Below are 27,527 nucleotides of genomic sequence, written 5' to 3' on the forward strand. Positions count from 1 at the left end.
TTCCGACGTGAAGTTCGGACGTGGTGAGCAGTGTGGGGGGAGGGGGCGTGGTGGGCTGGGGGCTTTAGTCTTCACTGCAGTGGTGGGAAGTGGAAGAGAGGGCTGTGAATTCAGACCTCAGGGCTCATCTGGGGCTGACGCCATGGGATGGAGCCACAAAAGGCAGAGTCTGTGTAAAGACACACTGGCCCAATGGGGGTTGTCCATCTGGGGGGCTCACTGGAGCAATGTGGGTCAAGGTCTTCCGCAGCAGAGTTCGTGGGCCAGTGGGCAGGGCTGTGAGGGCCCGGGCGCCGAGAGGGTGCAGCCTGAGAACCCGGAGCAGACCTGGAGCTGCAGCCGCACACAGGGGGGCGTGAGAGCAGGGAGCAGGGGCAGCTCGACTTGCAGAGGGCAAGGGCCTCGCGAAGACGTCAGCCCGCGAGCCTGGAAGGTGCCCCTGGGTTGGCAGGGGTGTCGGGGGAGGGGAGAGACTATGCTTCCCCGTCAGCCCAGCGAGGGACTTTGAAGGCTTGGTGTGGTTTCATGTTTTTTGAAACTTTAGAAATACGTGATGTCAGCATTTGAATCACGCATGTGTGTGGGCGTTGCCCTCAGCCAGGCCCTGAAGAGGACAAGCAAGGCCCCTTGCCTTGGTGACTGGGGGTAGGCAGGCACCACCCGCGGCAGCACTCTGTCCTGGCTGTGTGGGCAGGGTCCCCATAGGCTCTGGGTAGGTGAAGGCAGGCTCTTTGCTAGGGCGGCGGGCACTACGGGTGCACTGTGGGGGCGCGGCATGTAGCTCTGGGCGTGTGGCGGTGTGTCTGCCTGCACGCACAGGGTGGCACCTCTCTGGTGCCTGCTGCCTTCGTCCTGCCTTCCTGTCCTGGGAGTGTGTCCCCCAGCTTGTTTTTGGGGTGTCCTTGGAGCAGTGTGGGGTGCCGCTGTGCGGCTTGTATGGCCTCTGCCCGCCCCCGCTCCTGCAGATGGCACTGGGCTCAGCAGAGGAGCCTGGGCCTGTTGCTGGGAGGCCTGGGGCTGGGGGTGCTGGACCTGCTGTGCTTGGGGTGTTATGCTCTTGGCAGCGTCCCAGGACCCTAGTGGACACCCCGAGAGCCCTCACCCCGAGTGGCCTGTCCCTGCCGCACAGGGCGTCTCATCTGACTGTAGGACTCCGACCACCCCCATCCCAGCACTGCGTCTCCTCCCTGTGTGTTTGGAGCAGAAGCGCCATGGGGCTCGGCGTTTATTCCTGGCGTTGGGCGACCGCTTCTGCGCTTTCCCTTCTTAGAGATCACTTCACCTCTGTCCTGCTGTAGGAGTCTTCCAGAACTGATGTTTATATGGGAAATAACGAGCACTCCAGGGCGGAGGAAGGAAACCTGGTGCTTTTGAGTGGACAAGGCTGCCTGTGTCTGGGGGTCCTTTTGTCACGGAGCAGCCATGTGCGGAGGGAGGAGGAGTGCAGGCCCTCGCGGCCAGGTCAGGGAGCAGCAAGTTTGCTGTCAGCAAACGCGGCTTGTTGGTGTTAACCAGGTTTCTTCACTTCCCACGAGATTCCCAGGCCAGACACCTTCTGGTGGATGTTTTCAGAAGCGTCTATTTCAAACAGATGGACAAAGTGATTTTCACATGTTCCAGGGGATTTCTTTTTTAAAGAGACAGGGTCTCGCTCTGTCCCCCAGGCTGGAGAGCTGCGGCATCATCTCAGCTCCCTGCAGCTCTCTCTCCCGGGCTCAAGATATCCTCCTGCAATTCAGCCTCCCAAAGTGCTGGGACTACAGGTGTGAGCCCCTGCACCCTGCCTGGGAATTTGGTTTTTGAATCCACCTTTTAATGTATTTACTGCTTTGTGTGTGGATGATACTACTGTTAACCCAGATTTTGTGCCTGAGTTCTCAGTAACGTTAAGATCAGCTGGGCGATTTGTGCTGAGGTGGATGCTGCAGCCGCCTGGCGTGGTGCAGCCCGATCTAGGGAGGTGGGGGCGCAGGGCTCGGCCCCCCAGGCCCTTTTTTAGCCCCTCTGCCTCCCTCTCCACCGTCATCTGTGTTCCTCTCGTTGCTGTGTGAGGCTTGGCGACAGCGACTGCTTTCCGACTCTCAATCTTTCAAAGCACACCTGCGGCCTGGGCCCTAGACGGCTGCTGCGTCCTGGGGCAGGGCGGGTGGGCCCCCCGGGGGCAGAGCAGTCTGGAGTGTGGAATGTGTTCTGGAAGCCCCTGGCAGCGGCTGGCCCAGGGCTGCAGATGGCCAGCGTGTTTCCCGAGGTTGTCAGGGAAATGGAGAGGGATGGCTGGGGCAGGTTCCTCGACCCGCCCAGGCCCTGGGGGGCGCTGGGGCGGGGGCGGGCCGTCCTGCAGCCCTGGCCGCCTCCCGCCACCTTCCCTGCGGTGGCCCTTACAGGACTAGGTTTCCTTTGTAGTGGAAGTGGCTGGTTGCGGGCGGGGCCTGTGCTGTGGGGCGTGCTCTCTGACCCACCCGGAAGAGAAAAGGTGCTGCCGATTGTGACAGCCACGTGCGCCGCTCAGGGGCGAGGGACTCAGACTGGCCCGCCCGCGCCGTCCAGGCCACGGTGGGCTCAGCCCTGGCGTCTTCCCGGCTGCTCCCTCCATTCGGGGTCCTGGAGGTCCATCCTCTCCATCCTCACTCCCTCGGGTCCAGGCTTCGCCCTCCTGACCTGGCCCCGCCCCCGGTCCCGCCCCACCCTCCTGACTTGGTCCCGCCCCTGGTCCCGCCCCACCCTCCTGACTTGGTCCCGCCCCTCCCTCCTGACCTGGCCCCGCCCCCAGTCCCGCCCCGCCCTGCTTGCAGAGTCTCCTGCTCTGGAGGGCAAAGCCTGTGCCTTGGGGCCGGCTCCCAGATTTCCTCTCCGTCCCCTCCGCCACGGTGCTGTCTTGGGGGACGTCTGTTGAGGGGCAGGCCTTATCCTCTCCAGGGCAGGCCTGTGGGACCCCATGCTGCCATGCTCCGGCATGCACAGACTCCCGGGGTCTCACCTGTGCAGGTATCTGAGGCCCTTTGTGGGGAGAGCCCCTCGGTTGGACTGAGGAAAGCTTTCAATTAATTTCTTCAGAGAGAAAATGACGAGGAGATGCAAGCCGCCAAAGAGAAGCTGAAGTACTGGCAGCGGCTGCGGCACGACCTGGAGCGTGCCCGCCTGCTGATCGAGCTCCTGCGCAAGCGGGAGAAGCTCAAGCGCGAGCAGGTGAGGCCCTGGAGGGCACTGAGGCCTCCGTTAGTCTCCGGGAGGAGGTAGAAATGCCCTGAGCAGCTCGGCAGAGCAGGTCCACCCTCAGGGACCTGCAGTCCTGCCCATTGCCCTCCGTCTGCCTCGGTGCTGCCCACCTCCCTGCGTGTCCCTGCCCCACTGTTGACCCCACGGTAGTGCCTTGCTCGGGGCCAGGCCAGGGTTGCACTGACCGTCTGTCCCGGACTGCGAGGCCTTCGTGGAGGCCGGCACAGGTGCCTGTGGGAGGCTGGGGCGCTTAGACAGGAGCTTCTGTGTGGCCACAGAGCCTGCTCACGTGCGGCTCCTTACAGCTGGGCGCTTCCTCTGTCCTCACAGGTGAAGGTGGAGCAGGTGGCCATGGAGCTGCGGCTCACCCCACTGACCGTGCTGCTGCGCTCAGTCCTGGACCAGTTGCAGGAGAAGGACCCCGCAAAGATATTCGCCCAGCCCGTGAGTCTGAAGGAGGTGGGTGTTCACGGCTGCCCAGCTGTCCCTTCGCACTTGTGACAGTGTGGATTTGTGCTGCTGTTTGATTAGTAGATGTGTAACTAAGTAGAGTATGTTACTTCTATTTTTAATTCTCATTTTTAACAATTTTTTTTTTAAATTATAAAAGTGATACCTTTCATTGTAAAATACTGGAAGTGTGAGGGGTTGGAGGCTCCCCTCAGCTGGGGCCCTCAGTGCTTGGTGTCTGTCCCGCCAGCACCCCGCTACCTGCTTTTGGGGAAGGAGCCTAAGTCAGGAGGGCCCTGCAGGGACGTGGGTTTCCGATCCGACTGGCCTCCTTGCTGCCTCTCGTTAGCTGTGGGAGATAGTCTGTACGGTGTGTGTGAGCGTGCGTGTGTGTGGCTCTCAAATAGGAGGGGTGGGTTATTGGTTATATGGAGTAATAAATATACAATAAGCTAAGTGTCCTTTTTAGTTTGTAAATGATTATTTTTCCTCCCTAAAATTAGGTACCAGATTATTTGGATCACATTAAACATCCCATGGACTTTGCCACAATGAGGAAACGGTTAGAAGCTCAAGGGTATAAAAACCTCCATGAGTTTGAGGAGGATTTTGATCTCATTGTAGATAACTGCATGAAGTACAATGCCAGGGACACCGTGTTCTATAGAGCCGCAGTGAGGCTGCGTGATCAGGGCGGTGTTGTCCTGAGGCAGGCCCGGCGCCAGGTGGACAGCATCGGCTTGGAAGAGGCCTCGGGGATGCACCTGCCCGAGCGGCCCACTGCGGCCCCCCGGCGGCCTTTCTCCTGGGAAGACGGTAAGAACTGGGCGCCGTGTCCGAGGAGAGACGGGAGCATGTTCCTCCCTGCAGGGCGGCTCTGTCCTGCTTTGTGTCACCAGCTCTACGTCGGCACAGTCCAGGAGAAACGACACCAACCACATGTGTCATTTTAAATTTTCTAGTAGCGTCACCAAAAGATTAAAAGAAACAGGTGAAGTTTATATTAATAATGTATCTTATTTAACTCAGTATGTCCAAAGCATTGTGATTTCAACCTGAGAGCAACGTCACAGTCACCGCGGGTGTGCTTTGTTGGTGTTCGTACTCTTTGCTGCCTGCTGTGTGTCTGGCTTGTGGCACATCTCACTTCAGACCAGCCACAGCTCACGTGCCCGCATGAAAGACCATGTGGCCAGTGGCTGTTCCTGGGGCAGCCCAGGTCTCAATCACACAGCCCAAGAAAGCAGTTTGGTTGGGGATTTGCCCCCAGAGCAGGCCTTGGTCCACTTGCAGCCAGAGGAGCTGTGGCTGTGCCAGTGGCCTCTCCCCTCCTGGTTTGCACCAGCTGCAGAAGGGGCCTCCGCGTGCTGTGCCCACAGCGCCCCCGGACTCCAGCCTGGGCCCGGGTGTCTCGGCTGCCCCGGCACACACGTGGCTGTCTGAGCACCCACCTCCTCCCTTCTGTAGACAGATCCTCGAAAACCAGGGCTGCCTCTCACCGCGCCTCGCTTGTCAAGCTGGCAGTAGCATTTGTTGAATTACGTGAACTGTCCAGATGGGTTGACAGAGCACCTCAAAGGATGGTTTTCCTAAGTTTAAAGTTGTTTGCACAAGTCCTGGTGTGTCTGGTTCATTTGTCCGAAGATCCCATGTCCTTGATTTCTTAGCCTAACCTTCCTCCGGATGAGCTGTGCTTCGGTGACGCACCACCCCTCCCTCCGTGTGTGTGGGTCGTAGGTCGTGGGGTTTGGCTGAGCCGGGGGCCGTGGCTCCCTCTGCTCCCCCTCAGGCAGCAGTTCCTGCCTCCTGTGCCCAGCACAGTGGGACTGTCTCCAACCAGAGCTCAGGCATCTAGGGCATGCAGGGTAGGTTGTACTGTTTTTTTAAGAAATGGGAATATATTTTTATTTTTGGTCTCTGATTTTAAGATTAACACTTGTTCTTGGAAAAATTTGGAAAACAAGTGCAAGCCCAAAACCCAGTGGCAGCTCTCAGTGAATCCAGGTAGAGCTGTAGGTCCTGGGTCTGTGGTCCCCGGTGCGGTCCAATCAGAGCCAGCTTTTCTGAGACATCTCTAGGGGTCCTGAGAGGCGCAAGGCTGAGAGCCCCTCACAGCGGGCCACGGCCTCCAGGTGCTCACCCTTGCCCAGAGTGTCCTGCCTGCAGCAGCCACTGCCTGGCGTGGACCTCTTGCCGGCCAGCAGCACTCGGAGGCCCACCGGCGCCGTGGCTGCGCTCAGGATGGCTGCCGGTTGCCGGCCCTTAAAGGCGGGAAGACCCAGCGTGCAACCTGCCTGGGCTCAGTGGAGAGTCCTGGGCCCCCCGGGCTCTGCTCCCCAGCCCCTCCCTCGGCTCCTGCCACTCTGCCTTTGAACAGAAAGGACTTGGGGGCCTCTGGTTGTGGACGCCTTTCAGATAATGGACAGCAGGTAAATTTCTACACCCAGGCATTTTGCTAAGCAGAAAAGGATGAAAAGTACCAATTTATTTTTCCCTCAGTGTTTGGGGTGTAAACAGATGAGCCAGTGGGTTATCCTGTTCCTCGACACGGCTGCTCCTCAGGGTGCCCGGCGCCCCTCCCAGCGCCTGAGCCCTGGTGACGGGGCCCCATGGCATAGACACAGGGGCTTCTGGGCTGCTTAAAAAACCCCAGACATCAGGAGGCTTTTTCTTTGGGGTTTCGAATGATGTGAATTCTGTTTGTAGGAGCATTTTCAAGGTGTTGTCTGTGAAGTTTGGCTGGGCACAGTGGCTGACTCCTGTGGTCCAGCACCTTGGGAGGCCGAGATGGGAGAGAGCTGGGAGGCACCGCCGTGCTCCAGCCTGGGCCACAGAGCAAGACACTGTCTCTAAAAAACATTGTGTCTGTGAAGTTTGTTCAGAGTGATGGTGTGGGTGCAAGTCTTGGACGATTGTATTTGAGGCATTAATATTTACTTGTCTGTGGTGGCGCCTGGTGGCTTCGTGAGAAAGACAGACAGGTGCCGTCCGCAGCACGTTTGTTTCTAGAGGCAGGTGAATTCGTTAGTGTCTGGACAGTCTTTTCTCTCCCTCTTTTCTCTCGCTCTGGTTTTATCTTCAGGTGGTTTAAAGAGCAGCTTCTTGGCCATCTTCTCTGCTAACTTAAGGTTGTCAGTGCTTTATAAGTTGTAGCGTTTTACTGAAATTGCTAGGGATTTTGTAGTAAACATGCCTGAAATTGAGAATGATCTGTGAATTTTGCAGCCCAGTTTTAATAAAGCCACACAGTGATCTACATCTGAAGACGTCAGCTAAGACGGCATTTATGATGTGCAGACAGCCCCAAGTTAACACGTTTGCAAATCGCCAGGTGTTTGCAGAATCAGCACAGGTCCATCTCGAGCTTTGCCGGGTTGGTGGAGCACATGTCTGGTGGTCTTTGTGTTGCACCCTCACTTGAACAGTCAGGACGTTTTCACAGGAGGACTTGGTTGAGTCATGTTTCAGGACAGGTTGCAGATGTCACCTGGACGCTGCCCCTGCTGCAGTGACACTGTCTGCACAGTGTCCCTAGCTGGCCTAGCAATTCTCCATCAGGTGCATCCCGACGTCTCCCTGTAGCAGCGGCCCCGTCGTGGGTTAGAGCGAGGGGGGAGGGCCTGTGTCTTCAGCAGCCACTCTGGGGCCTTGGCCAAGGGTGATTTCAAAGGTGGGACTAGTGAGGTGTTTTCGGGTGCAGCAGGGGTTTGACGACTGACGCTCATGTCCTTTGGTTCAGTGGACAGGTTGCTGGACCCAGCCAACAGAGCCCACATGGGCCTGGAGGAGCAGCTGAGAGAGCTGCTGGACATGCTCGACCTCACCTGCGCCATGAAGTCCAGCGGCTCGAGGAGCAAGCGGGCAAAGCTGCTCAAAAAAGAAATCGCTCTTCTGCGAAACAAGCTGAGCCAGCAGCACAGCCAGCCCCCCGCGGGGTCAGGTACTGGCAGCTTTGAAGAGGACGGTGCTCCGCTGGGGCTGGAGACGGGCGAGGAAGGTAAGCCGCTGCTGAGTGAGGCCGCTCGCACCCCCTGCCAGCCAGGGCTGAGGCGCAGACACGGGCGTCCCAGGGCCCCCCGAGTGTGCTCACCGCTAGGCGTGTGAAGGTCACGGAGTGCACGCCTGATACTCCCCTTTAGAAAGGCGGCACAGCGAGGTTGCCTGTGCTGGGGTTTTCAGTTAAATAGTTCACAGAGTTTGGGGCACAGAATAAATTTTTTCTCTCAACTTGGGCCTGAAAAACTGTTTGAAAAGAATGACTTAGGTCTTACACTGTGTTAAACAGTTAAATTGTAGATGAGAGTAAGAAGTATTCTTGTTGTACTTTGTAAATTGAGGGAGAGCCATTTATGCCCTAGGTTACCTGAGGCAGCTTTGTGAAGGGCCGTTTTAAACTGTTGTCATTTAACTGCTCTTCCCTGGCCTGTGGAGGGTGGGGAGGCTCTGCTGGGGCCTGCAGCTCTGGACAGCTGTCCCTGGGGGGTGGCTTGTTGTCATAGTAACTGAAGACTGTCTGGGGATGGAGCGGTTGTGAGACAGGAAGTAAACAGGAGAAGAAATCATGTCCCACTGGGAAGCCAGTGGGGTCCAGCACAGAGCGTGAACGCTGAGTGGTGAGCTGGTTCCCCGAGGAGTTGCCTGTGTGTGTCTTGGCTGGGCCGGAGGGCAGAGGTGGCAGGTCCGTGTTTGTAAAAGGGAACTTCAGGTGAAAGTTCTGAAAATTCAAATTGAGCGTGGAGAAGTTGGCAGAAAGTGATGCCCGCTGGTTTGTTTTGCTCTCTGGAGCCCCAGACCTCCCCACTGACCCCCCCCCCCAGCCAGCAGGTGGTTTATCACCTTCCCGACTTACCCAACTTACCACACATCCAAACACGAAGAGCAGCCTTAAAAGCAAGACACACACATGCAGTTGTTCCTTAACTTGCTTTTTAATAAAAGCTTCCACCTCTGGCGGGCATGTGTGTCCACACGCGCAGGTCTGCCTCGGTCCTTGCAGCGACACGCGGTGTCCTGTCCGGAGGCGCCGCGGTGGCCAGTGCTGCGGGTCCTGGCATGACAGCCTCTGATCCCTCTGAACTCAGCACCGTTTCCTGTCCTGTGACTTCTTTTTGTCCCCTTGTCGCGTTGGGCAACTAGAACTAGAACCGTGAAGTTTTTCTTTCTCTTTGAAATTTACCTTCTGTGTATACAGCTAAGAATTCTTCATGCACCGTTTTTTCACTCATTTATACCCATTTTTGTTTCAGTTTTATGAGTCTTTTGTTTAGGTCACCTTAGCATAAGACCCAGACTCTAGACCTTCTCTTTTGGGTAACCTAAATGATAGTAGGGCCAGAGAATAAAGGCTTTATTTTTCCCTGTGCAACACCCTTGCTGTCTGCTCTCTGAAAAGCCTTCATCACCAGCCCATGACCCTACCTCTGCCTTTGCAGGTCCTGGTGTATTTTCTCTGAGGAGCATTTGCTTGCAGGAGCCCTTGGCCCTCAGGCCTACCCGGGACCTGGGGCTGCCCCCTTTGTGCCCAGGGGGTCCAGGTGGCATCATTGCCTGGTTCCCATGGCCTTTGCTTTCCTCTGGCCTGTGGCAGATCCTCTTCCCACCTCCTGAGCCGTCCTCTGGCCATGCACGGTCCTCGGACCTGTGGGCGTCCCTCAAGCGGACTGTGCTCGTGTGCTGCTTGCCCTGCTCAGTGAGCTGGGGACGAGGTTTGTCCTTAGTTCACCATCGTCAAAATGGCTAATCCTGGAAAGCTGCCCCCACACAGCCCTGCCCTCTTAGCTGCAGAGCACCAGGTTACCCTGGCGGCCCTGGCTTCAGGGCTGAGGACCCTCGGTTGAGCCGCCTGCCCCTGCGAGAGTGGGTTCCCCACACCCTCCCTGTGGGCAGGAGCAGCTGGGCCTCTTGGAAGTAGCCCTGAGGTCATTTTAAAGAAAGTATACACAAAGTGAGCTCTGAGACAAAAGATGGCCAGGGGTGGCTTGGAACTGTGTTTACAGTGATGGTAGGAGCAGGGCGATTTCCCTCGCTGATGGGAAGGTGGACGGGAAGGCCAGTGGGCTGAGAGCCCTTCTGGGGCGGGAGTGGCAGGGCCCCTTGGAGAAGGTCAGGGGCAGCCACAGACATGTTGGCGAGTTGTACAGAAATGTCAACTCGTGACGCTTATTATGGGATAAAAACCAAGAATCAGACATTTAAAAAATGTTTTAGCACATTCTCCTAAACGTTCTCCTAAGCCATATGGCCCCTCTCTTTTTCTTAAACATAACTACAATATTATCATAGCTAAAAAAGTCGTAATTCCTTAATGTCCAATACAGAGTCTCACTTAAGTTGTAATTTAACGATGTTTGTGTAGCATTTATGTTGTTCCATTTGAAGCAACTTGAACAAGGATAGCTGTGGGAGCCTGGCCCCGAGGCCCTGGTTTCTGAAGGAAGGAGACGTCCCTGGGCTGCCAGGTGGCAGTGGCCCCCTGTCCTTGGGACCCCTAGGGCTGTGCTGTCACTGGGACTCAGTCTGCTGAGTGCCAGGGTTCGGGCTGCTCTCGTCAGCCGGCCCTGCCCTGCTGACGCCTGGCGACTGAGCACGTGCAGGGCGAGGGCCGAGCTGAAGGGGGAAGTTGCTGATGCGAGTTGCAGGAGTTGGTTTGCTGAGCTCTTGGTTTGCCCTGTGCTCGAGCTTTGGCTTCAGTGGAGGAACAGGTGCGCAGTCTGGAAGGCAGGTGTCTGGGAGGAGAGTCTCCACGGTGTGCTGGTGAGCGGGGCTTGCGTGTCAAGTTGTCGGGATCTCAAGTCACGGGGGACAGGCCTCCCCCTGGCGGAAGGCTCCAGAGAGTCCACTGTAGTCGAGTGCAGCTCCGTGGGGCACGGCTGTGTGCACAGCAGAACACGTTGTCCTGTTGGTCATGAAAGGATTTTGTATTTTTGCTCTTAAAATGTACCGTGTCTGTGGCTTTATCCCTTCAGAATTGCCAGGAAGGAAGTGCCAGGCGGGATGGCGGTAGGGGCGGTGAGGTTGCTAGTCCTGTGCTGAAAGTGTCCCTGTACATTGCATTGTGACTTTCCGAAGCCTTGCGTGGCTTTGGTAAGGAAGCATTTGATTGTGTGGTGGGCGGGTGCCCAGGCGGGGAAATACTGTGGAGCTGTCCCGCACGCTTCCCTGGGCCTTTCAGTTTTTGCAGAGCAGCTAGTGTAGATTAGGCAGCCTGTGTGGGAGACCGTTGCATGGTTAAACTTTTTGCTGTTTGTAGATGTGATAAATACCAATGAGTGGATCTCTAGGATACTGACTTTTATATTTGCAAGGTCTGAGACTCTCTTACATTTGATTGTTACACAGATTGTTCTGGAAGTTAACTTAGCATCTCTCATATGCAGTCAGTAAAACACAGAATGGTTAGTGGGCAAGGAGCTGCCTAAAGGAATTCTCATACCTGCGTGTTAACATGCAAAACCACTTCCGCTCACGTGACAGAGCTGGGCAGCTGCTCTGTCGGGCCGGCTCCGCTGGGGCGGGTCTGGGGTGCCTCGCTGCCCGGCACAGCCCCTGTGTTCTCTCACCTGGTGGGCTAGGAGAGTGAGGCACAGGGAGGTTCAGTGGCCTGCGTGTGGGTTCAGGCTGGTGGGGGTGGGTTCGCACCTGGACGTCCGAGCGGCCTCTGCCTTTGACCACTGCCCTCCTGGGTGCTTCGGTCAGCCCTCGGGAGCGTGTCCTGTGAGCCTCGTGCTGGGGCCAGCAGCCTGGTCTGTACGTGGAGCTGACCGCAGGGCGGGGACAGCTGGGGTCAGGGTGCACGGGGCCCAGCGCAGAGTGAGGATGGGCCTGGGACCATCGGGCCAGGCAAGGGAGGGGACAGGGCTGAGCACAGGGCGGGTGAGGACAGGCTGGGGACGAGTGCGCTCAGCCGAGGCAGTGCCTGGGGGCCGCTCCTGGTTGGGCAGTAAGATCAGGCCATCCCTGTGGTGCGGAGATGGTTGGGGGTCTGGCGTGGGGCGTCTTGGCTGGGCCAAGAGCTCGAGGTGGGAGGGTGTGGACCCTGGTGGAGGAGGGCTCGTGTGCGCGGCTGCTGCCCGGCAGGACTGGGAGGCGGGTCTGAGGTTCCCCAGCTTTGGAGAGGCGGCCAGAGGTGGTGTGGGGAGGACCCTGCGGGTGCCCAGTGCTTGGCTGGGAGGAGGCTCCTTCAGGTTCCATCTTCCACTGCCCGGTGCTGCCAAGGCCAAGACTGAGTGAGGGTGGCTGCCAGCTTCGGCCCCACAGGCCACAGGGGTCACAGCGAGCAGCTCAGCGCAAGGTCAGGGCGAGGAGGAAGAGGAGGCAGGAAATGAGTGAGGGCGAGTCCCTGTGGCTCCGGCCGCTCCTCCCAGACACCTGCCGGCCCTGGAGGCTGGAGGGAAATGCGGAAGCTCGGGACAAGGACGCAGCGGTTATTGACAACTTAGTTTCCACCCAGTCAGTGTCCCATGTGTTCTATCAATCTGTCCGAGACCTGTTAGGGAGTCTGAGCGGGGCGGGTGGGAGACGCCGACAGGGTTCAGTGTCCACGCACGGGTGTCCTGCTCTCCAGATGGGTGCTTCTGCCTCTGGGCGTCAGTTTTAGGTGCTAAGAGGAGCTTGTTTCCTCTCTCAAACTTCGTAATAAAAGGTGTTTTTAAACAAAAGGCTTTTTGTTGAGGTAACACTTTCCCCGTTGGTGTTTGACTCCCTGTGAGGGCTGCAACCCCGTTGAGTGGCAGTGGGACATGGAGGTGCCTGTAGCCCAAGCGCCGCCAGGCTGTGCCAGAGCAGGGCCGGCCCCTCGGCACCAGCGGTTTGCTGGCCCCGTCTCGGGGAGGACTTTTTGGTATTATTCTTAAACATTAGTCTGAGTTAATCTGGTGGCTCAGAGACGTCAGTGAAGCTTATAAGTGGTGTAGTGCTTCATTTTCAGAATGGCTTTTTTGATTGAAATATTAACCATATGTATTTCAAACGGTTTTTGGAAAGTTTGCAGGCTTAATAAAAACTAAACCACTGATAATATATACTACTTAGGATTATTTAAATTGTTACTCTTGGTTTTACATCACACTTCCCGTAGCTGAAATCAGTCCTGCTTGGAAAGGACTGTCAGTGGCTCAGCCCAGCGTGGCAGAGCCTCTCGCTGTGGCCTCCTGGCCACACCCCCTGCCCCCGAGCGCTGTTCTCTGCCTTTTCATTGCTAGTTGCGAATTTTACAAAAGCCGTTTTAAAGAGACTAAAATAGTCTTCTTCCAAAGACTGTTTTTATTTTTGAAGTGAGATTCAAAAGGAAAAGCTACTGTTAACAGTGTTCAGAGATACAGCACAGAAGTTGTGTGTTCCGAGATGAGTGGGGATTTTTTTATTGCTTTTCTTGAGAATCACCCACAGCTACTCACCACTCATGGTTTTGGCGTTGACTTGGCAAACCCGACCAGAGCTCAGGTTAATGTTTGTCTCCTTTTGTTTGCTAACCTGTGGTCCAGGGTAGAGCTCTGTGGAATGCCAGTGTAAGGCCCTTAGTTATGTGAAATACCTTTTCTTCCTCAAGGTAAGTGAACTGTTGATTGTAGAGACTGTCATGAACGTGAATGATGTGTTTGATATTGGCCTTTGTGAAATAATCTTTCACAGTTTGTTGCAGAACGTAGCTGGGCACCGGGCTCTGCGCCCAGGGTGCCAGGCCCACGGCCTTTGGCCTTAGGGAGGCGCACAGTGTGGCCCGAGCCCCATGGGGCCGCTCCCTGCGTAGCAGACAGTTATTTGTGATGCTTTATTTCCTTAATTGAATTAGTATTTTGGTGGACTTCACATTTATAGTAAGTTTTATAATAGATTTTATAATCTTCAGTTTTCAAAAATCACTTTATTTATAATTTTTTCAGGAGATAAATCTCCCCCTAAACTTGAACCATCAGATGCATTACCTCTTCCTTCAAACTCGGAGACTAATTCAGAACCACCAACCCTCAAACCAGTAGAACTCAACCCAGAGCAGAGTAAACTATTCAAAAGAGTCACATTTGATAATGAATCACATAGCACTTGCACTCAGAGCGCACTGGTAAGCGGACACCCTCCAGAGCCCACCCGCGCCAGTAGTGGCGATGTGCCGGCGGCGGCCTCCGCGGTGGCGGAGCCATCAAGCGATGTAAACAGACGCACTTCTGTTCTCTTCTGCAAACCGAAAAGTGTAAGCCCCCCAAAGTCTGCCACGAACACTGAAACCCAGCCAACTTCTCCTCAGCTAGGGACCAAAACCTTTTTGTCTGTAGTCCTTCCGAGGTTGGAGACTCTTCTGCAGCCAAGGAAAAGGTCGCGGAGCACATGCGGAGACTCCGAGGTGGAGGAGGAGTCCCCGGGAAAGCGCCTGGACACAGGTAAATGTCTCGGTGGCTGGCCGAGAGCACCTCGCGGCCGTGCTGAGACGCGTTCGACCGCCAGGGAGCTGGGCAGGAGGCGTGTGAGGCGCTGAGCTTGTGTTGTGCAGCACTCTCTTAATTTCCAGAGAAGACAGTGCAGTTTTTCTTTCAGAAGCCCCAGATTGTAGGTCTGAGGCTGGCGCCCTCTCGGGGGTTGGAGGGGCGTCTGCCACAGGTGGCTGCGTGGCCTCCCGGTGGGCCCTGCAGAGCGGTGGCCAGGGCTGCTCTCTGCTCTGCCTTTCCCTCCGAGTTTTCTCAGCACTAGGAGTGACTCCGGGTGTGTTCTTCAGTTGGCCCTCTTGGCCTTGGCACATCTGGGTAAACCGGTGGCCGTGGGACCCTGGAGTAGAACCCGGGCCTTCCCTCCTAAGAACAGCTTGTCCCGGGCCTCTGAGAGGGTCTGTCCTTAGTCTAAATGCACCACTTTGCAGTTGATTTAAGCATTTTAATATTTTCTCACTTTTTTGTGCTCTGTTAAGTGCATATGTGGTGAATTACTGTCTGCTGAAATAGCACTTGAACGTGGTTCTCCTTTACTACTCAGCTTTTGTAACTTCAGTCTGTTTGAGTAATTTCCCAAGGCGTCCCCCGTGTGTTGCGTCAGTAGCGTGGATAGCGTGTTCGGGAGGCCGCTGGGCTGGAAGGACTCGGCCTTTGCTCTGGCAGCCTCTCTCCCTGACCCCTCGGGGGACAGCCACGGACGAGGAGCCACCGTCATTCAGTGGTGGCTGCACCTGGGGCGGTGCCAGGTCACATCTCCAGCATCTCCGATCGGGACCCTGTTTGTAGCGTGTTTGTTCTTTTGTTCCGTGTCCTGAGTCAGAGCTGGATTCCTGTGTGTTTGTCTGTCAGACCTGGATAAGGAGAAGTGCCTTTCCTTGCGGCTGCGCCAGGGTGTGGGTGACGCCTCACATTTCGGCAGTGGGGGTGTGGCCTGGGGGTTGCGCTGTTTCCTGGCGCAGTGAGCGGAGCGGAGTGGTGAGGCCTGCCTGCGAGGGCCGCGCCCAGCCCCTCCGTCCCGTCTCTGCCTGCGGCGTCCCCGAGGAGACCAGACTCCATCAGGTCTGTACGGGGCTGTACATTTCCTGCCACGGCCAACAGACAGATTGTGCCTTTTGTTGCCAAAGTCATTTCTTATAAATTTCATTTTAATTTGTATGAAAATTTTGCACATAAATTAATTTTATAGAAATTTTCTACCTATGAAAGTTTATTTTGATGGATTGATGTTAAATTGGGATTTTTTAAATAATTTGATAAAACCTGTTTTTAGTTTCTAAGTAACAGGAGGCAATTTAAGTGTTTCATAGGATACAGATAAAGATGGATCGAATTTGTCTCAGTATTTGGGAATTTCTCCTAACTATACTTTGGCAGGGCGTGGTGGCTCACACCTGTAATCCCACCACTTTGAGAGGTTGAGGCAGGACGATCGCTTGAGGCCAGGAGTTTGAGACCAGCCTGGGCAACGTAGCAAACGTTCTCTACAAAAAAACAGAAAAATTAGCTGGGTGTGGTGGCGCCAGCCTGTGGTCTCAGCTAATCAGGAGGCCGAGGTGGGAGGATCTCTCGAGCCCAGGAGTTCAAGGCTGCAGTGAGCTATGATCACACCACTGCACTCTAGCCCGACTCCAGGGCGACAGAGCAAGACTTGGTCTCAAAAGAATGAAACCAAAACTATACTTTGGCCTTTTTTAGCCAAATTTAACGAAGACTCTTTTACCTGGTTTCTAAAGCTCACGGAAAAGTCCCAGTGGTGATGAGCAGAGTCCGCACGCTGTGCTCTGGGTGCCCGGAGACGGTTCAGTGGGAGTCACAGTGCCCGGAGCCAGACCCGGCCGGCAGGATCTCCTGGTCTTGGTTGCCCACGCCACACACACAACACGGAGCTCGGACCTATCCCCTATTTCCTCTGGGTGTCACGTCTGTCGGTGGCACCGTGCAGGGTGCCGTGTGTAAAGGCCCCGCCGAGCGGCTGGTGTCAGAGGCAGGGGCCTCCCTCCCTGCTCTCCGGGTGCTTCCCCCGGTGGCTCCACTGGAGCCTTTGCCACCTGCGGGCCCCCAGCCCTGGGCGTGGTTTTCCTGGTGCTGGAGCCTCTCAGACTTGCCGGTCCGATGTCCCCTGCAGGAAATAACGTGTCCCCTCTGTTCCACTTTTCCACGTCTGAGTGGAGTATCTGCAGGGGTTCAGTGGCAACCGTGAGTCTTAAAGCAGTCCTGCCACAGTCCTTTAATAAGCATGGTCCACAGCGTGCGTTTCTTGAAGAGTATTTGTGCCCTTTGACCCTGACTGAAATGGAGATTTCTGCTTTCTTATTCCAGAGTGGCAGTAGCTTTCAGTGGCCGCGTGGTGAACCCCTGAGCACACTCCTGGGCAGCCGAGAGCCTTAGCGCTGGGATCAGACCCTCAGAAGCGCAAGGCGTCTGCCGCTGCGCCTGCTCAGCCGGGGCGGGCTGGGCGCGGTCTGTTGCCGGCTCCGCGCCTTCTGCACCTGCCCTGTCCCGCCGCACGCCTGGGATCTCTTGCTCCAACTTGCAGTTCTTCAGTCTGAGGACTTGAAGTATTTGGAACCTTGTGAATTCTTTCCAAACATTCCTCCACTGCTCTGAACTTGGAGGGCGTTCTTTGGTGTTCTCCAGTGCACTGCAAGATCCCGTGTTAGCGTAAGAGCAGATCTGCTCGCTCTGAGACTCCTCCCCTGGGGCCAGGCGTGCGTGCACCAGGCCTCGCGGGGCTCTGAGTTCTCTGGACGTCACCTCGGAGCCATCCCTGGCTCATAGCTTCCTTCTTCTGTGACTGCTCATTTATGTCCAGCAGTGACCGCCAGGCCAGCGCTTACCTGCCCTTCCTCTCCTGAGACTCCCGCTTCGAGATTCTCGTGCGTGCTGGGGGTGAGCGCGTGGGTGCTGGTGTCCTCAGCCTGTTGAGGGGAAGCTGAGCTGCTTCTGCCCTTCCCTCCCGACTAAATGGCCTTTTCACTGTTTCCCAGGCTCCCACTTTGCTAATGTGCTGGGTGGCTCACTCTTTGGACCCCACTCACTGTCCCTTACCTCAGCTGGGGCTGGAGCTGTGCCGAGCTGTGCCGGGCTGTGCCGAGTGGCCGTCGCGACACACACAGGGCCCCTGTACTTTGCATTCACTTAATTCTCACCATCTCATTGCGACCATCGGTCCAGCCTCTAAACAACACAAACACCGGCCCTTGGAGAGGTCTCGGCCCCCCAGCCCACCCTCTGCAGGGCAGAGCCTCCGAGAGCTGGCAGGACGTGTCAGTGCCTTGGCCTCCTGAGCATGGGTGGTTAATGGAGGACACAGAGGAGAGCCCGGTGCCGTGGCCCAGTGCCGTGGCCCGGGAGCCCGCAGCAGCACAGCCGACAGCATTGGACTGCACTGAGTCCCCCCCTGAGCATGCTCAGAGCTGGCCTGTGTGGCCTGTGTTTCCCGCGGGGGGCGCAGCGTGGCCCTTGCGGTGGACGCATGGCACCATGTGAAGACGTGGCATCAGCAGTGCTCTTCTTTGTGTTCTACCCGATCTCCCGTCTCCCTCTGCCTCGGTTTCCCTTCCCTCCCAGCAGTCGCTGGTGGATTGTCGCCTGTCTCGCTGGCTGCCACCCCGAACGCCTGCTGTGGCCACCTGAGAAGTCCTGCCCATGGGGATGGGCCCTGCGCCGTGGGCGCGGGTGGGCATCTGGCCTGGGCCTTTGGCCTGTCACAAGCTGGTCTCAGCAAGAGCAGCGTGGTGTGGGGGTCTTCTTATGTGCGATGTTTTCACTGAAAAGTTGAAAAATGTACCAGAAACGCTGCGTTTTTGGCAGTAGAAAATCACATGGGCAGAGGATGATGGGCACCACCCGCCGCCCTTGCGTGCCGTGTGTACTCGCTTCCCAGCGTGCGGACGTGTCTGCAGCGTCCTGTGAGCCTGTGAGGGCAGGGTGGCCGTGTGGGGTGCCGGCGCAGGGCAGGAGGGCTGTGTCTACCCCACCTGGCTGAGCCTGCACCTGTCCCCGGCCCCAGGCGTCCCGGTGGCCGTTGGCCCTGGGGGGTGGGGAGCCTGGGGTTCCTGGGCAGGGGCAGCTGGAGGGTTCTTGGCATCCGTGTGGGTTGGGAGGGCAGAGGCCAGAGAGGAACCGGCCCGGTGGTCACACCTGCAGGCCCCGTGGGTGTGGGCTGTTCAGAGAAGGGGGTTCCCAGCCACAGGCGACTGGCAGTCTCAGGAGGGCCTTTGCAGACCCGCTCCCTGGGCAGCCCTGGGTGTGCCATGGAAAAGCCTGGCTGGCGGGAGAGCCTCGGTGCCGCCAGGGTCATCAGAGTGGCCGGGGCGGGGGGCCGCTGCCCAGCGGGCAGAGGAGGGTGTGCGGGTTCCAAGTCTGGTCTTTCTCCTCCTCCTAGGAGGTCATAAAGGCCACTCAAGGCTGGGGCAGCAGTGGGGACCCCGACTCTCTGGCGGGGGAGTGGCAGCTCTTTCCCAGGAGCCTCTGCTCTCTCATGTTTCATAGTGACTTGACCTTCAGCATTGAGCAAAAATACTCGTGCAGGAATAGTTGCTGGACGTTCCCTCCTGCTCTGCACGGGCCTGTGTGAGCGCCTACTGTTTGCAGATGCCCTGTGGGCAGGGGGCCTGTCTTTGTGCACCTCAGGCCTTGGGCTGCCCGTGCTGGGACCGCCCAGAGGCTGGCGTGGGACTCCAGAATCTTCTGGGCCACGTGTCATTCCAGGTGCTCCCAGGGCCGCTGAGAGTGGGGTCCCGGTGAGCTGTGCCGGCCTCAGTGCTTGGAGAAGCCACTCCCATGGGGCTCTGTCGTCCCCAGGCAACAGCTTCTCAGGACATGTCCGGGCCTGGCCTGGCCACTTGGTGTCCCTGAGGCGAAGGCCACCTGTTCCCTGTGTGCTCAGCTGGGTCCCAGGTGTCTGCACTGCCTGCCGCTTCCCACGTGCTCGGCAGCGTTTCCCGGTGTATGTACGTATGTGACGTGTCACCTTGATGTTATGCGTCCTCGAATTAAATGCTCAGGACAATTAAGAGGGGGCACTTGATGATGGAGTCTCTTCTTCCTGTGTTCCAGTCCTGTCCCTTCAGGCGTCAGTTGAGGGCTGGGCCTCAAGTCACCCCTCTGGCAGACTTGTGGGCTGGGGCTGGGAGTGTTGCAGGTGCGGCTTTGCTGTGCCAGGGCCGCAGGCACCCGGCCGCGGGAGCTCTCACCTCCACCGCTGTGCTCAGGTGCTTGGGCCTCCGGGCTGGCATCGCCGGGCAGGTTTTGTGGAGGGCTGTGCTGGTCTCTGTGCCAGGTGGCCGTAGCTCAGCCCCTGGACGTGGCACAGTTGGGGAGACCAGCTGATCACTGAGCCCACCCCTGTCTGCCTGGCCTGGAAGGGGCCCCACACCTGGGGAGTTGGGGGAAGGGGGGGGCGGGGGAGGAGGCAGCACAGCAGGTGCCTGGCCTGGGGCATGGTCTGGTGGAGCGTCGGGTTCTCACTTGAACCTGGCCTGTGGCTCGGTGTCCTTGTCCCCTGTGCTGTCAGCGAACAGCCTGGGGTTGCTGGCCACCCTCCGCGATGTTCTGGGGCTTCTTTCTGTGGGCGGTGGTGCCCGCAGAGCTCGCTGGCTAGACGTTGCCAGTGACGGTGGCCTGCCCATTCAGGACTGGTGAGGCACACCAGCAGGTCCCGCTCAGGCCTGTGCGACTCAGTGATGGCAGATGGCCCTGCTCGAAGTCTCTCCTCTCAGACCCGTGTCCTGGGGCACTGGGCTCTGTCCACCCTGGCTGGGTGGGCGTCTCTGACCTCCTCGACTGGGAGGCTGCGGGGTCTCTGCTCCTCAGGCGTCCCCGAGGGCCAGGGCGGTGCTTTCCACCCTCCTGAGACCCTTGAGGGCTTGAGTTCTCGGGGTCTGACCCTGACCCCTAACCTGCCACCATCCCCTCTGCCAGGAATGTTGGGGGTGGATGTTGTCAGCGCAGCACACATTTTGGGGGCCACTTTTTAAAGATTGTCCTGTAGATTCTTACACATGTCCAGATGCCAAAGATGATTAAAACACCCCTGAGTACCTGCAGTTACTACTTACACGTGTGAATTAGATTAAGATTAAAAACACTAAGCTGCTCTTAAAGTTGGTGGTAACTGTTAAGTCCAACAGAAGTGGAGCATCATGTCCAGTAGTTTACTTACGGGAGACCTGGGGTTGGGTCCGACGGGAGCAGCAGACCCGGTTCAGTCCCCGCGTCACCATCGCTGGCTGTTGTCAAGGCGACCCACCAGCTTTATGCAGCAGTGAGTCGCACTCACTGAGGATACGAGAAAGTGCACGAGCAGACAGAAACCCTGCAGTCCAGCCCCTCCCTCAGAAAGACGTCCCCCAGCCAGGGGCCGCGTGCTGGATGGAGTCTGGGCGTGCTGTGCGGTGGCCCAGCCTGACGGCACCGCTGCCGGGCAGCAGCAGAATTCCAAAATGCGGTGTTTGCAGATTCATACATTTCCCTTTGGAAACAGATTTTTAAATCGAATGTTTAGGATCAGGTAGGCGAGAAAGCCGTCACACCAAGAGAGCGTGGGGGCGGGGCACCCAGCGGGGACACACCACCCGCTCCTGTTCCCACTCCCGTGGGAGACCCTGCGGGTGGGGCCTTGGCAAGTGCGATTTCTGTTTCCCGACACACCGTCAGCCTTTTCCAGGAGAGAAATATGATGATTTGCCTCTATTAAAAACCTTTTCAAATATCGAGATGATGCAGTTGTGTTCTGTTCAGCTATTTAGGGTGCTTGAAGCACAGTGAGTTTTAGCGTGTTCATCTGCAGTTCAAGGGTCATGTCAGCACCTGTCTTTTGGGTCAAGGTTTTTACGTGTGGGTGTTTTTAACTTAATTTGCTACTCCTCGAAGCTCTGCTCGCGAGAATGTGTCTTTGTGTTGCTGGTGACCCACCCTTGGCCTGGGATCCTGAGGGTCCTGGCCAGGTGTGGATGCTGGCCTTGGTCGCACACGCACGGCAGGTCTGATGGGCTCATCCCGGCGCAGGGCCCCCTGTGCATTGCCTGCACGGACCCCACATCAAGACGTTTACTTTTTAAAAAGAGCACCTTGTTCACACAGTGCTCAGTGAGCTGCGACTTGAATTTACTGTGGTTTGTTGTTCATTTCACTGGACGAGTGACCCCTGTGTTTACTGTGCTGTGAGGGCCGTGCTGAGTGCTGAGGAACGTAGGCGTGAAAGTAGGACGCTGGCCACGAGCGCGAGGTGCTCCTTGTGAGACGTTCCGCGTTTAAAGGAGAAAGTCACGTGTGAAGCTGGGGTGAGGCGTGTTGGCGCAGCTGGCTCTGGCGGAGCCGAGCTCAGGGCCTGCCTGCCTGTGTTCCAGGTCTCACCAACGGCTTTGGGGGTTGCGCGGAGCGAGCAGGAGCCGGGCAGCGGCCCTGGGAGGAAAGCCGCACCCCGACGTCGCTGCGCCTCCGAGTCCAGCATCTGCTCCAGCAACAGCCCGCTCTGCGATTCTAGGTGGGCACCTGACCCTGTCCCCGACCCCATCCCAGCCGCCGCCCGCGCCCACCTGCCCTCGGCGTCTCTCCTGGCCCTTAGGGAGCGGGAAGACTGCTCCCATCTCGGTGCCCTCGTGAGGAGCGCTGGCCTGGAGTGTGCGTGCACGTGTGCGTGTGCACACGTGTGCCCATGTGTGTATGTGCGTGCGTGTGTGCTTGGGTGTATGTGTGTGCACGTGTGCCTGTGTGTGCCCGTGTGTGCCTATGTGTGTACATGTGTGCCCATGTGTGCGTGCCCATGTGTGCGTATGTGTGCCTGTGTGTGTATGTGTGTGCCCATGTGTGTTTGTGTTGCCTTCTGCCCTTTAGGGGCGGGGTCCCGTGTTACATAATCTGCTTTATAGTTTAACCAGAGGTAGGAAAGAAAACTGCGTGAAAGGTGAACGTCTGTGTGTGTGTCTGGCTGTGAAGATGAACTCGTACTCGTCTGTTTAGAGCCGGGTCTCGCTCTGTGGTGCGGGCCGGAGTGCAGAGGTGCAGTCACAGCCCCCTGCAGCCCTGAACTCCTGGGCTCAGCCATCCTCCCGCCTCAGCCTCCCGCAGTGCCGGGGTCCCGCCGTGCCTGGCCTGCAGACACGATTGTAGAATCTACAGTTAACGTCACGCTGAGTCTCTCCCTCTCACAGCCGTGCTTTTAGCAGGGTGGCGGGGGGGCACAGCTCACGTGACGGCCCCGTGTGCAGAGACAGGCTCGCTCCCCCCACACCCCGCACGGCAGGCCTGGCCCTGGCCCTGGGGCTGTCGGGTGGTTGTTAGGCAGGACCTGCCTGGCCCCGTGGGACCCCGCCTGGGTGGGGCAAGGCCGTCGACAGGCAGGGCGTCCGAGCCCTGACTCCAGCCTGTTGACGCCTTGGTCTCCCCTGCAGTTTTAGCGCACCCAAGTGTGGGCTGCGGCAAGCCTGCCCTCGTGCGCCGGCACACGCTGGAGGACCGGAGCGAGCTGATATCCTGCATTGAGAACGGGAACTACGCCAAGGCGGCCCGGATCGCGGCTGGTGAGTCTCTCGGGCTCCGTCTCGTGTTGTGTTCCACGCCCTTGGTTAGTGTTTCTGGAACGTAGTGCGTGGGGGCTGGGCTCCCACAGTGCAGTCCTGTCCAGGTAGCACCGAGCCCTGAGCTGTGAGCCCCTGTTCCGTGTGGAGTGAAGGCCATTTTTCTTCCTGTGCCCCTTTCTGGGCCTCCCTCCTGGGGAGGGCTGGTGCCGTTCTCGGGGGGGCTGGGCTCTGAGGCCCCAGCCGAGCCGTGGACAGGCCGGGCTGGGTCCTGCAGGTGGTGTCCTGCGGAGGCTGCCTGGGGAATGTTTAGGTTCACTTGTCACCCCGGGGAAGGGGGAGGGGACACTCTGGGCTGGCACTGGGCCAGGCTGTTCCTGCCAGGATTGAGGCAGCCTGGGGACTTTGGGGGTCCAGTCAGTGTGGCTGTCACTGTGGAAGGCAGGCTGTGCCGTGAGGGGGCCTTAGGGCAGAAACCCCAAGGTGGGGGGGCAGCAGGGAGGCTGGTTGTGGGGGGTGAGGCCAGGCCAGGGGGGCCACAGTGGGGACAGGCTGATTGACGAGTGTCCTGGAGGGAGCCTGTGGCTGCTGTGTGGGGCTGAGGGGGACCTTTTTGTCACCAGCAGCCAGTCTGGACTTGGGGGCCCCACAGGTAGCTGTGGCTTCCAGGAGTGTCGTGGCCGGGTGTGCGGAGGGAGGGGTGGGCCGAGAGCCAGGGCACCGGGTGGGGACAGCTGCTGGTGTCTCTGGGGCAGCCAGGACTACGGTTTGAATGTGGGGTGTCAGTTTTCATACTCAATAATGAGCTAGGAACATGCTGGGGAGCCGGGTCTGTGGAGCGAGGGGCTTCAGAAGTGGGCGGGGTGTTGGGACCTGGAGCGGAAGCCTTCCAGCTGGGAGGGCGTGAGATTCTGCAGGTCAGCGAGAGGCAGGTGGGGGACTGGGGGGTGCACAGGTCCTGGACCCCCACGGGAGGGGCAGCAGGTGGCTCTCTGCCTCCCAGGCCCTTGGGTGGGTGGGCATGTGACTGTCCTGTTGGAGGAAGGCCCGGGAGCCCCGTCCTGTGGCCGAGGGGCCTTGGGACGCCTGGTCTCCCACTGACGGCCGCTTCCTTCCCCAGGGTGGGTCAGAGCAGCATGTGGATTTCCACCGACGCAGCGGGCCTCTGTCCTGGAGCCCCTGAAGGTGGTTGTGGGCCAAGGTGCAGCGGCTACCCCTCCTACCCGGCACTGGTGAGTGGCCCTGTGCCTCGGGTCTGCAGGTGCCCTGCCCGGGGGGCTGCGCCTGCTTGTACAGCCGGGGGGGACGCGGGGGAGGGGGGGACGCTTGGCGAGTGGCTCTGGGTGTGAGTGTGCAGGTGTGACCTGAGCATGTCCTTCCCTGGACAGGATCATCGACCCCAAGATTGCCACGAGTGCCTGGGGCACCACAATGGCGTCACCATCCCAGCCCCACCGCTGGACGTGCTGAAGATTGGAGAGCACATGCAGACCAAGTCCGACGAGAAGCTGTTCCTCGTTCTGTTTTTTGATAATAAGCGAAGTTGGTGAGTTGAGTCCGGGGTCGGGGGTGCGGTCTGCGGGGCGCCGGGCCGAGGGTGACGTGTAGAAGCTGCGGGCAAAGCCTTCCTGGCGAGCGGCCTGTGCCGGTCCTGGCAGGGTGCTCCTGGCCCCGCCCTGTTTCTTCTTCCCGCTGCTTACCTTGCTGTGTGCACAAGCTGTCCTCGGGGCCCTGCCCAGAGTGCCCTGCCCAGGTGTCACCTGGGGTCGCCTTTTCTCCACCCAGCCCTGCTCAGAGCTCCACTGGGGCTGCTTTTGCCCAGAGCACGGGGGACCCCCATATGCTACTGTTCAGACCCTCTGAGTGTGGGGCGCGCGTGGCAGTTCGTGCTGCCAGGAGGAGCTGTCAGCTGGGGTATGGCCTCTCCACGGGGCCCCTGGGGTGTGCTGCTCACAGAGCCTCCGTCCCCAGAGCTGCCGCACCTGGAACTTGCCCCTTTGCCTGGTGCACTTGGAGCTGGTGGGGCTGGTGCTCCGTGGTTCCTTGCGGAGCTGGCTTGCTCTTGGTGTGACTGCGGCAGGGCTGGTGGTTGCGGGCACCGACATCCTGCTGTCGCTTTTCCCCACCCTGATACCTGGCCACTTGGCAGCTGCTCCTCGTCAGGCCCTGAGGGGCTCACACTGCCCTTGACCGCCCGAGGGCTGTTACAGGGTCTCCCTGACCACTGTCCCTGGCCCTGTGTGGTCTGTGCGTGCGGGGCTGACTCGGGGCGCGGCAGACACTGGGGAGACGTTTTGGAGGACGAGGAGGAGGAGGAGGGGATTGATGGTGCTTGTGCCTTACCTGAGCCCCGAGAGGTGCAGGGAAGGGGTCGTCCACCGCCCCCCTCGTCTGTCCCTGCAGAAGCCCCCCCCAGCCCCCCTGCCCCAGGACTGGCCCCAGTGCTGCCTCGCTGGGGCTCCGCCCGCCAGGAGGAGCTCTCAGTCCGTGCGTGATCACATGGACCGTGTTGAAACATGATGGTGCAATTCTGATTTTCCCATTTCTTTCCTTTTAAAAAGGCAATGGCTTCCCAAGTCCAAAATGGTTCCCCTGGGTATTGATGAAACGATAGACAAGTTAAAGATGATGGAGGGGAGGAACTCCAGCATCCGGAAGGCCGTGCGCATCGCCTTCGACCGTGCCATGAATCACCTGAGCCGCGTCCACGGGGAGCCGGCCAGCGACCTCAGTGACATTGACTGACGCGGCCCCTGGGAGCAGCCTGGGCCTCGGGTCCTGTCATAGTGTGGATAAGCTGTACATAGTTGTATATGGTTCAAAACTTAACTTATTCTGATTTTCAGTCGTAGTTCTTTAATTCTTTTTCCCCGGGGGAGGGGGGGAGGTTATTTCCCAGTTTCCATGAGACCGTCTCGTCTCGGCACTGTGCGAGTGGGTGGCTGTGTCCGGCTGCGCGGTGGGGCGCACGCCACAGAGGGGTGCTGCTGTGTCACTTTCTTTGATTTGTAGCTTTTTTTAAAAAGACTTTTTGATGTTTAATAATTTTGTAAATCATACTCTTTACACAGAGTACCACTTATTTAATAAGACGGGATGTAAATTTACAATGACAAATGTGTATTTTAAGAAAGAAGATGACATTATTTGATGGTACTTTGTGGAAGGAGCTGAGTGAGCCTGTGCTGTGTGCGTCACTTGCCAGTCACCAAAAACACCCGCCGCGCTGCGGGGCGGCGCCTCCTCACGCCCGTGGCCCGCCCGCCCCAGGCCCACGGCGCCCCAGCGGGTTATTTATTGTAGAAAGTGTATTCATTGCTTTATAAATGAGAAATAAACTTGCAAAGGTTATATCGATACGCGTTTTTATACAGGCACCTGCGGATCAGCTCGGGGGGCGGGCGTGCTGCGCCGCGTTGGCCCCGGCCTGTGCGTCCTTTGATTTTGTAACTTGTAATCTTTTGTTATACAATGAGGGGCTCTTCTGTAACTCGTTTTAATTTAGAACACTTTGGTAGCAATAGATAACTTGGATACATTTTTGTATGGTACATGTGATGTATATAGAATTAGTACTTTATTTTTATTTTTAAGAGGTAAAGCATTATGTTAGGGGGGAAAAGTAGGGTGGGTTTCCAAATTTGCATTTTTTTATATTAAAAATAAAGTGAAGATTTGGACGGTGTGGCCGTTTCATTCCTACATCACCAGAAGGCCCGGGGGACGGGGCGCCTGACGGGCAGACACGCCTTTCTCTCAGAGGCTGTCGTGGGGGTGGCATTATTTATTATTCACCTGATCATATTTTTATTTTAAAGTTATAGGTACACAAAAAAATTTAAATGTTTTTCTTTTAAGACTACATTGTTGTAATATCTCCGTAGAAACCTGCAAATAAAGTCTTCCTTTGGTAGTTTGGTCCTGTGTTTGCCAGACGCTATTCTGTCCCCTGGCCCCCTTCCCGCCGCCCTCTCCCCACCGGGAAGGTGAGGAAGGTGAGGCCGAGGCAGCCTCAGGTTGGCTGACGGGGGACGTGGGCCTCGGGGAAGGAAGGGAAGGGAGCAGGGACCAGGCAGTGCCGGGCCGCGGGCGCAGGGTGGACCTCTCCGCTGCTGCTGAGCACGGCTGTGGCAGGATGTGGTTTGCTGGTCGCGCTGCGGTGGGAGGAACTCTTGCCCGTGACCGGGTCTGAGCAGAGGGAGACGTCGCAGTGTGGAGCTGCTTGTTCCCGGCGGGAGCTACCGCTGATTTCTGACTTCCAGTGCGTCATGTCCTGGGACCGGCTGCGGGGGTCAGAGTGGCCTTGGGGGGGTGCCTGGGGCTGCAGGCGGGAAGCTCAGCGGGGGTCCCACTGGTTCCAGGAGGGACACTGGGGCAGCTGGCCGGGGGTTGGAGGCTGTTGTCCTGGCCCGTCACCAGGCCCTTGACCTCTGGTTAGATTCGGCCCTGCCCCGGACCCCACCACAGGTGCGTTCTGGGGCTTCCAGAGCTTCGCCAGCCTGGCGCCCAGTGGGGCCTCCCCAGGAGGATGCTCAGGATGGGGAGGGGAAGTTTGCTCGCCAGCTGTGGTTCTGGCTGGCGCGGGTGTACCTGTGGGCGAACCTCAGCAAGGGGTTCCTGCCTCACTGTGTGTCCTGAGGGCTCCAGTTCCACCTGCTCTGCGACACGGGGCTGGGCCCTGCAGATGTGTCTGCTCTGCCGGCCAGTGCAACCGGTGAGCTTTGCCTGCTGGAGGCAGGCGGCCAGGCCACAGCGGGAGGAAGGGGGCTGCTGCTTCCCAGCGCTCGCCCGGGGCCACCTCCTTTCCGCCGGGTGGTCTTTGCCGGTGTAGCCTCTGCCAGCGGCTCCTGCGCACACACAGCCTTCAGGGTCACACACAGCCTTCAGGTCGGGGTCTTGGCCTCCTCTGGGCTTGAGC

The 27,527-nt window shown here is 58.0% G+C and overlaps 1 protein-coding gene across 1 annotated transcript in view; it reads left to right on the forward strand.

The window, feature by feature from the left end:
* Positions 1-26,285, forward strand: part of BRD1 (bromodomain containing 1) — a 49,275-nt gene extending 22,990 nt beyond the window's left edge. Inside the window, 14 exon segments of the mRNA XM_045555380.1 lie at positions 3,055-3,186; positions 3,547-3,675; positions 4,170-4,482; positions 7,406-7,663; positions 13,938-14,042; positions 21,440-21,462; positions 21,464-21,576; positions 22,484-22,508; positions 22,510-22,616; positions 23,730-23,769; positions 23,771-23,800; positions 23,803-23,862; positions 24,025-24,155; positions 25,171-26,285. Of these exon segments, the coding sequence (XP_045411336.1) occupies positions 3,055-3,186; positions 3,547-3,675; positions 4,170-4,482; positions 7,406-7,663; positions 13,938-14,042; positions 21,440-21,462; positions 21,464-21,576; positions 22,484-22,508; positions 22,510-22,616; positions 23,730-23,769; positions 23,771-23,800; positions 23,803-23,862; positions 24,025-24,155; positions 25,171-25,354 (1,650 nt within the window). The 3' untranslated portion in view covers positions 25,355-26,285.
* Positions 26,286-27,527: the final 1,242 nt, after the last annotated feature.

The sequence above is a fragment of the Lemur catta genome, chromosome 6, assembly GCF_020740605.2.
Source record: "Lemur catta isolate mLemCat1 chromosome 6, mLemCat1.pri, whole genome shotgun sequence".
Taxonomy (NCBI): Eukaryota; Metazoa; Chordata; class Mammalia; order Primates; family Lemuridae; genus Lemur; species Lemur catta.